Source organism: Adiantum capillus-veneris, chromosome 1, assembly GCF_014529385.1.
Source record: "Adiantum capillus-veneris isolate H3 chromosome 1, ASM1452938v2, whole genome shotgun sequence".
NCBI lineage: Eukaryota > Viridiplantae > Streptophyta > Polypodiopsida > Polypodiales > Pteridaceae > Adiantum > Adiantum capillus-veneris.
This window is the reverse complement of record NC_140931.1, coordinates 54285364-54295297: the sequence shown is the minus strand read 5'-3', so window position 1 is coordinate 54295297 and position 9934 is coordinate 54285364. Positions and strand designations below refer to the sequence as shown.

Here is a 9934-nt window from a genome sequence, read left to right as displayed (position 1 = left end):
GTCAATTTCACGCAAACACGTTATCTTCCGGCTGTTTGCTCATGCCATCAACCAATTCTATTACGTCAGAAGGATGCTTTGTGTCTTTCTGAATCGAAGACGTTTGTTCCGGTTTCCTACGCCGGCCGCATTGGTCAGGGCATATTGTCTCGATATGATACGGATTGTCACATGGACACGAGAAGCGCTTTGACTTATGTTATGAGATCACCTTTCAAAACGGAACCTAAAGGCAGGCCTATGAGCCAACCTATGTAATAGCTAGTTGACCAAACAGGTAATCGCATGCCAGCAAGGGTTCCGCGCGATAGATAGAGAAATCATTGGGCCTGACCTCGTAGTCGTAGTGCTATCGCCGGTTTCCCTTCCGCGCCAATCACTGGGGAAGCGCTAAGTAATGGTATAGTAGAATAATCGCGTGAAATGCAGGGCAGGGCAGGATGGCGGGGCTTTCGATACCCATGGACATTTCCCGGGTTTCTGCGCAGCTATCGAAGTGCTCCAACGCAACGACTCCTGTATTGGGTATCGAAGGAAGTCTGCCAATGCAAGGTCGGAGATAGCTTTCCAACCGAGTTGCCTATCCGTCCACGCAGAAAGCCAATGACGGCAAGCAAACCAAACGGAGAGCCGCGACTCCGCGATGGAATGATCCAAGCCCTAAGGTAGCGGGAGAAGGATAGCGTCATGCCTGATCTGTGGAATGACCCAGCTACGTACGGTGGAGTGATTCAAGCCAGGTAGCGATAGTGGCTGATTTGCGGGACAGAAACTTTCGTGGTTGGTGTGGTGATTTCCTCGTGTTCCTCAACGCTTCAAAGAAAAGAAGCGCTCGAAAAGAATAATAAAAAGTGAAAGAAAAGAAGGAAGAAAAAAACAAGTTTTTGAGATTCTAAAAAATGATTTGATTTTGTTTCAAAAAATTACGGGGGATAAGACCTTATATAAAGATACAATAAAGAAGTTACTTAAATTTAAAACAAACGCTAACTTTTTGAAGATTTGTAATTCATGTAACTATACTTTTAGATTAGTAAATAAACTATCAAAAGATTACAACAAATTTAAAACAGATGTTAATAAGCCTGTAACCAATATGTTTACTGAAGTATCAATTCCTTTATCGGTTTCAGAACCAAACCCCCCTGTATCGTCAGTGCCAGATCCTTTATCTATGCCTGATCCTGTATCGTCAGTGCCTAATCCTGTATCGTCAGTGCCGGATTCTGTATCTAACGTGTCCGATCCTATATCGTCTACGCCTGATAGTTTGTTGCCTATGCCTAAACCTTTATCGTCGGCTGATCCTTTATTGTCACCTGATTCTTTCTCGTTACCTTGCTGCTGAGGATCAATCGATAGATCAATCCTCGGCCCCAAAATTAACAATAAATACGCATAAATCATCTTCGTCGAAACCCGTAGCTTCTTCGTTGAAACCAATTGCTTTTTTGCCAGTAGCTTCTCCGTCTTCGCCCGCAGCGTCGAAACCCGTAGCATCTTTGCCAATTGCTTCTTCGTTGAAACCCGCAGTTTCTCAGCTAATTGCTTCTTTGCCTTACGCTTCTTCGTCGAAACCAATTGCTTTTTCTTCTTCTTTGTCGGGTATACAATGTGTTTCAACCCCGCATATAGTAAATTCAGTAATAAGTAATAAGTTATCAAGCCTAAAACTATTGTTATTAAAAGTGGTAAGTTTATTTCCATTAATATTTCATATAATAAATAATAGTTATTTAGGTGAGATAAATGAGAATAGTTTAATTGACAATTTTAATAGTAATTTAATACAATATGATATAAGTATTCTTTTAAGTATAGTTATAGCATTAGTAGTATCATACGCATTGAATTATAAATCAATGTCAAATAACAAGTTACTAAGAAAAATCTTATTTCAAGTGTTGATAACATTTCTTTTTGTTTCTTTTCTGAGACAAAAAAGTGCTTTTTTTGCGTGCTAGCTACACCTTTTTATTATTATTACACAGACACTTAAGAATTAGTTACGCTAGAAGGTGCAAAATTAATTGGAGTAGGAGCGGCTACCATAGCCCTAGCAGGAGCAGCAGTAGGTATTGGAAACGTATTTAGTTCCATGAATAACCTCACTAAAAAAGAAATCTTTTGAATTTGAATAACCTCACCAGAAATCTCTCCTTTCTTTTGAATAACCTCACCATATATCTCTCCTTTATTTCTAAGAACCTCAACATATATCTCTCCTTTCTTTTTAATAACCTCACCATATATCTCTCCTTTCTTTCGTTGAGAAAGGTATTCTTGTTTGTTGCTCTTTTTTTAATTTTATTAAATCTAATTGGGCTTGGGTTTGCTGAAACAGCATACTGTATGAATATGGGCGCTAGTAGTTCTTCAATAGTAACTCAAGCGTCTTCACATTCACAGTTTATGCAACTAAAGGAGGAGGATTGCCGTTCAATCTTATTTGAAACTTGGCAAGATTGTGATAAAATACTAAAAACCTGCCAACAAGGCAGATTGCCCAGCGCTGAGAACGGTTATGAATTCGTTTCACAACTGCAGCCTGCGCAAATAAACAATCTAGTAAACTCTATCTCTGCCAAGTTAAACCCCTCCATAGTCAGCGAAGCCACAATGCAGGAATGGGCTCAGATTTCGGTACAGTTTAAGGAGGCAAACTCCCGTCTGTTCACGTCGTTCCATAAGGACCTTATTCCTGGCTTGATGCTCATCTCTGGGGTATCTCTCCCTTTAAGCATGTCCCCGGAAGAGGGCATAGAACTCCTCTTGAAGGTCCCCTTCTCCCAGGAAGTGATAGCGCATTATGCCGCGCAAATAGTCTCCCAGGCGCAACCTTTGATTGACATGTATAAAGCCCTGTTTGAGCTCTTGCCTTCGACTCCAGAAGTAGTTTTTGTTGAGCAAGACATGCCGCCGCTGAATCCAGAAACAGAAATAACTGTTTCGCAGGAGGAGGCGGATAAAATCCAAGCCGTTCATAATAAAGCCAGGGACGCTGTCCAGATTTTCGTTAAGTTCCATAGGCTTAGAAGCCGGATTCGTAAAGGGACTGCCTTTAAACTTAAACGTAGACGTCGTGGTTAAAAAAACCGTCTCACGGGCAGAGCGGACACCCTGGGGAGGGTAAAAACCACAGCTGACGACTGAATCCGAATATTACGGATTACATATATCAAGTAATTACTTTCTTTTAGGGAAGGGATGGTTAAATTATTCGGTAACCAACCGAGAGATCATCAACGACAAAGATTGACTTTTTTGTCTTTTAATTGAGTTAATTTTCTTTAATTACGTAAACTCATTTTGAAATAACGCAAAAAACATTTCCAGGGTTGGGCTTTCCTTGACCCAACCCCCCCGCACCGATAGCTCAATTGGATAGAGTCCCTGGCTTCGAACCAGGTAGTTAGGGGTTCGAGTCCTCTTCAGTGCAACATCGTTTCATTTCGGGCTTCGATAAAGCTATATACCACTAACTCTCACTCTTATTGAGAAGAAAGCTTTCACAACTTGCAAGGTAAAGCATGTATCTTCCACCCGGTATTATGTTCAGTCCTCTTTCTTTCAGTTCTTGTTTTATTTAAAGTAAGCGGTTCCCTACGCTTTTTCCTATAGCCCACCTTTTCGATGTTTTAAATCCTATGCCAAGACTAGGGAGCGAGGGGCACAAAGTGTCAAGCAGGGTTGGGTTAACCTTTCTCGCCGATCCAATTTATACTGGGATCAGAGGAATGAGTTGAGAACGCCACTACGTTCCTGTACCTTTGCTCTTAAAAAGTATCGCTGGTTTTCCCTGCATAATCTGGGCGCTATGGTCGAATACGTCCAGTCTAGCGTTGGTAATTCCGTAGAAATAAATGGATGCACGAAGTTCATTCTAACGCCGTAGACACCGAGAGTTTAATTGGTTGAGCCCTGAAGTGCCGAAGGGCAATCCCAACGCAAACCGTAGACATTGATAGTTCCTCATACACGCCTTGTTTCTAAATTACCATGTTATCGCCATGACGGGTTTCGTAACCTCGTCGTGTACTCGAAGCGACAGTGAATTGATCTCTAATCACAATCACCCAGTCCTCTTAATGGTGTCGCTAGGGCAAACAAAACAAGCCAACCACGGGAAGGAAGGCAGAAAATTGAGTAAATAGAAGCAGAGGATCAATAATGTCTGGGTTATTGCACTGGCCCACTTTCCCTTCTTGCCTGCTTTCGATACTTTCTGCCTACAACCTCTAGCCTTTCTTGCTATCAAAGCAGTGCTTGCTTGGTTGCGGGGAGGCTAACCTTTCTCAGTTCCACGAGGCCTACTTTGGCTGCCTTTGCAGGATATCGCCTATCTTTACTTTTTAGGGGTTACGGGGGCTATCTTTCTTTCTTGATCGTATCGGTTCCTTTTTTGCTTTGTACGTACCCTGCATTAGTCTTGATCCTAAGTGGCGAGGCAAGGAAAAGGTATTCTGTACAATGAAACAACGAGGGCCGCAGGCAACGGGCAGTTCATATCTATGGCAACGCCAATCTATCGGTTACACGAAAACGCGTCGCGCCTTCGCTTCGGCTGCCCCCTTCGTCCCTTAGAGAGCAGTAAGACTTTAGCCATCGCAAATCAGTCAGTACTAACGTGTTCATCCCTTCGGGCCTCAATTTATTCATGTATTCAAAGCGGCAGCTAAAAGTTCAAGTGCTTCGCCGTGTTACACGTAAGTAGGGTCTAAGGTTGTATAACATAGTGACGAGGCTCTTGTCCTAAGCGTAGTAATGCGATTAGGCCATGCCAATACGATTTCAGCGGCTTCGCGCCTACGTATGCCCTGGTTACGTGTTATCGCTTCCCTTCAAAAAGGCTTGTATTTTCTCTAGGTTTCGAAGCAACACAAAAACAAGCCAACCTATGTAAGATTCAGCTTGCCAAGTTTAAGTTTAAGTTCTTTGAGCTAACCTCGTTCCCTTATTAAGCTACTGCAAGGCAGCTAATAAAGCAGCAAATTGCTAATCTATCAATCAATACATGGAAAGTGGCAGCTTGGACAGTCAGCTTCATGGCAGCAACATAAAACGGGATGGTCACGATGGGCAGCCTGTAGCCGCAATGGGGCTTAGTTGGGAGAGTTAGAAGCGGATAGCTTTCGGTATAGCGTTTCGCTATTCTTGCATAAGTGTTGTTTTCTCTACATCCTTCATTAGGGTTTTTTGCTCATTAGGCGAATGTGCTTCTAGACAACGCGCTGAGCTAGAGGCATACGTTTCTGACTTCGAGATGGCATGATTCACTTTTTTTGCCAAGCTTTTCACGCTACAGGGGCTGGGCCCCAGACCAGTAGATCTGGGCCAAGACAGGATTTTTGGGGGAGAAGGCACTTAAAAAATCCAATACATACAAGAACTTTAAAAAAGACCGAGGATATAATATCTTTAAGCCAATCTGCCAAAGTGGGAGGGTCCCTTCCCAGTCAGGCACTGAATCACTTGAACCTGAGCTACTGCCCGGAGCAGGTTCTTGTGGAACTCCCTTCGAATTGTTAGTAAAGACTAGGGAATTAGAGGACTCTGCCTGTGGCCTTTCCGTAGGCATCGGCGGAGTTTTTGAGCGTTCTGCACGCGAAGCAAATAAACATGAGAATAAGGAAAAAAGCTAATCCATTAGAAAAAGGTTTCTATTTGATTTGTTTTACCGATATTTCTGGCATTTCAATTTAATTTTCATTGCCTCAGGCAGGATAGCGAATAATCTTACTTTACTAGCGGCCTTTAACTTGCTTGATAAACCAACGGAGCTTTAGATGTCAGCGTCCCAAGCAAGGACTACAACGAGCCATGCCCGTGTCATTAACGGCCAGACTCCTATACATAGTGACTCTACACCGTTTAAGGTATAAAGTTAACTGTAGATAGCCCGACTTACAGCTTATAACATAAAACTTCCTAAATGCCAGCCAAAAACGAATAGGCAAAGCACTGTCAGACTATTTGAATTGCTTTAATATGCTAAAATAAAGCAGAAAATAAGGAAAAAAAAAGTAAATAGGGACGAAAAAGTTTTACACACAGCGCTTACTAATCCATCGCACCTACTAACGATTAATTATTAGTTAATGCGTTTACTTTGGTAAGTATTTGTATTAAACATTCACAAATTAAAATGGTTGAAGCATTACTATCTGGAATCGTGTTAGGCTTAATTCCGATAACCCTAGCTAGATTTTTTGTAACTGCATACTTGTAATACCGACAGAGTAACCAATTAAATATTCGATGAAATTTAGTTAAGAATCGTCCTACCTAAGATAAGATTTTGATATTGGGAAGGGGGAAGATTTAAAAGATATCTGTCGAATCCTCCCCCTACCTCCTCGCCTCTTCTCTGTCCAAAAAAGTATTTCAGGAAACAAATAGCAGATGTGCCGCTTTTCTAACGACGAAAATTAATTCTATTCCTATTTCAATTTTAATGTGTACCGCTTAAGCAATCCTTGGGTAGGTAAGAAAAAACACGCCCTGTAGGATTCGAACCTACGACATCGGGTTTTGGAGACCCACGTTCTACCAAACTAAACTAAAGGCGCCCCCTCCTAACCTAAAAGGAGTCACTTCAATCTCCGAAGTAAAAGTTACAGCCAAGGAAGTAGCGACAATATATTTGTATTCGTTGCAGTTTTTTTTACAACCCATTTGATCAATGGGGAATAAAGGTCTGTGGCAAAATCCAGCCATAGCATCAAAGTATAATTAATAAAATATTCCTCAGTTGGGCTCATGATCCGAAGCGGCTCACTGACACTAAGATTGCTGTCTTTACTAGCGCCCCCTAGATCAGATCTAGAGGAGTGATTTCTGTCTCCTGTCGTACTCTGCGGTTGTCCTTTGAATTTCACTGTCTTTGCACGTAACTGCCCCTGCTCTTCCACTGAATTGCCTTTTTGTGTCAATTGTATAAACCCATATTTACGCCTAACTTGATCAGAATACAAGTCAAACATAAACTTTTCCGACCGTTTCAAGTGAATAACCCGTTCATTTAACAGATTCACTTGTTCCCTTAAATGAGCGCTTTCGTTCTTCAATCCTTAGTCGAAATGATGGCAAAGAAGTTATAAAAAATGCCACTGTTAGTGGTAGTAACTACGAAGGGCAAGGTAATAATGCCACTGCCACTATTAGTGGTTAGGACTACAAAGCGAGGTTACCGGCAAGGACTGCGAACACTACCTTATGAAACCTTCCCTAACCATCTTACGGACCTACCCTCTGGAAAGGGAGTAGCCGGCGATCAGTTCAAGCCTACACGAGTGTAGGTTGCCTTGTTTCCTTCCCTCGATGTCGCTTTCTGTTCCGCAAAAAAAAAACAAACTAAATAGAATGCAAGAATTCGATCTCCATGTTGCACCAAGTTACTCACGGCCCAGACCCCTACCGTTGAATGAAGCGACAAACAACTCGTTCAATCGTCGGCGCCGGGTTCCGGTTCTCTAACCAAACTAAAGGTAGTTTGCGTGCGTGGTAATGGATGGCAAAACTTATTCTCTCTCAACAAGAATCTCTTGTGCTTCGGTCTTGGATTTGAATATAGCAAGTTAACGTTAACTAACGGTCTTTGATAGCTTAGCGAGTGTGTTTTTGGCCTGCAAACTACCTATAGGTTAGATAATTTCTTTTGAAAGATGGATAAAGTAGTTCCAGTTTTGCCCTGAGCATTCCACGATAACTGATATGGTAGCTCCGCTTCCGCAGAGTGGGTTCGATGATTCATCATCAGATTGAAAAATCGACAATCAACGTTAAGAGGTCAAGTATCCCACCTGGCCAGTTATGACCAAAGGCGTTGAACCTTCCAATAACATACAATGGCAACAGATAAGTAGCGAATAGGATCAAAGAACCGCATCTGCCTTGCAAAACAAATAAAACCAAAATGTGCCTTGAATTGACGAGCATAAATGCATGCCAAAAAGAGTCTTTTGAGCCTTTTAGTTGCCCTTACTGTGGCAGCCACGGGCTTTAGCAAGGGATAGCAACAAAAGGGGTACAAACAAAAGTGACGAAAGTAAGAGTGCAAGTAAAGTCCCTATCCCTATGGTTAGTTCTATTCTGAAAAAACTACGACTCGGAAAAAAAGGAGATAGCTAATCCACAACCTTAGCTGATTTAGCCTCAAGTAACTTTAGTTAACGAATTAGTAACTGAAGTAACCACCAACCCTATCAGTCGAATGGGATGATTGCAGGATTGCTGATATTTATTGCAGTCTGTGCTATCGCAAATGATACAATCTATCGGCTTTACAGTGTGATAGACGAAGCCGTTAAGTCCACTGTGTTTTCGATCTCAATAGCCTCGACTTGCCAGATCTAGCCGATGCGGCGACGTCAACCTGGTGGTCCTAAGCTGATGGGCGATCCTAACGGTTCCCTTTTCCATTCCCTTTCACGCAAGCACGGTTGTAATTTATGTGTTTTTTTTAATTTCTTTTTCTATCTTGATTTTTCTCTTTTCTTATCATATTTTCTTTCATTTTATTTATTAAAATTTAAATTATCATGCCGAAGCAAATGGGACAGGAAGTCGATCTAGGAAAGTTCAACCTCCCGATGATGATGAAAGTGACACTATTTTCGATGAAAATGACACTTTACTTTTGTTTTGGATCCCTTTCATTTTCATTTTCATGTTTTCATCTTTTTACAAGCTCCCATGGATATTAAGATAAGAACAGACCTTATAACGAAAAACAAAACAAAAATAAAAGAAAGCAAAACGAGCTTTGGTTAATCATTCCCCAGTGTGATCTGTTAGTCCCAAGCAATATCCGCGGAATGACCCGCACTACTAATGACGCGAACTCTAACCAGAAACAGACAAAAAAACAGAGATCGTTAGTTGCCACGTCAATAGCTGGGATGTTCAGCCAACTCTCAGGCCTTGATTTAATAGAAAGGTAGCTACCCTCGAAGCCACAAAAGCAAAAGGCCTAGAGCACACATAGGACGAACAATGAATGAGTGTAAGCCTCGTTGCCCGACAATCGACGGTGCTGACTGCACCGAGGGACTCATTATCGTAATAGCGGAAAAAGTAAGGCAGTGACAACTTGGGGATTGTCATTGAGCGTCCCTAGACGCCCAAGAAAAGTAAGTTATTGATGGCTCTTTCATTCTAGGTCTAGGACGAACCATTTACGCTTGCGGCATCTTCTACGAAGTGTAGCTCACGTCTAAGCATCCGGTTAGGGAACGGGGCAACGCCCATGAAGCTCCAGAAACGGAAGGCCTGCCTGGCTGTATGCTCTTAGAAAGAGGATTCTCCACCAAGCTCCAGGGCTAACATGGAGACCCATTGACTTTATTGATTATTAATTGTAAATAACAGCAAATCATATGTAAGGTAAAGGTATTTAAAACTCGTGAAAATCACTGTCTTAACTGTCTTTGTTTACAATTATAAGTAAAATCGTACTATAGTTTAAAACGCCCGCCTTTCGCCATAGCTTAAAGAGAAGACGCTAACATGACGGGAAGAGCCGTATGAGATCATCAGTCTCATGTACGGTTCAGGAGCCAAGCTTATGCAGCAATGTCAGAGCTTAGGTTAACTACATAATTCCAGTTCCACTTTACTACGTGAAGGCGCTCTATAATATTTAGTAAAGCTATTGCGATATGGAAATAAAAGGCATGATAGGGACAAGGGTTTAATCAAACTGTTACGCTCATCAAATATGATCTTGGTGAATACAGGACTGAAAACTCCTGTAATCCTTTTAAAACATGAAGTGACAGCAGAGGTGTCAATTACTGAATAAGCAAGGTATAATTTTTTGGTTAATCGAAATTCGAATCTAGAAAAGTAGAAGTAAAGGAGCTCATTTTTATGAACCAAGACTTCTTTTGCACAAAGCCGGCGTTAACCGGGGAATATATTTTTCAAACCAATT

General features: G+C 41.7%; 1 protein-coding gene and 1 non-coding gene across 2 annotated transcripts; both read right to left on the bottom strand.

The window, feature by feature from the left end:
- Positions 1-1558, bottom strand: LOC147464796 (uncharacterized). Its single transcript, XM_086516664.1, has one exon. The coding sequence runs from the start codon at positions 1498-1500 to the stop codon at positions 1054-1056; it is 447 nt and encodes a 148-aa protein (XP_086372790.1). The 5' UTR covers positions 1501-1558; the 3' UTR covers positions 1-1053.
- Positions 1559-6495: 4937 nt separating this feature from the next.
- Positions 6496-6569, bottom strand: TRNAW-CCA (transfer RNA tryptophan (anticodon CCA)). The gene has a single exon. It is a non-coding gene; the product is annotated as a tRNA-Trp (tRNA).
- Between the last annotated feature and the right edge of the window lie 3365 nt (positions 6570-9934).

Coding starts and splice junctions, on each gene's coding strand:
- LOC147464796 (XM_086516664.1), bottom strand. CDS start 1,500: ATGCTACGGGTTTCGACGCTGCGGGCGAAGACGGAGAAGCTACTGGCA.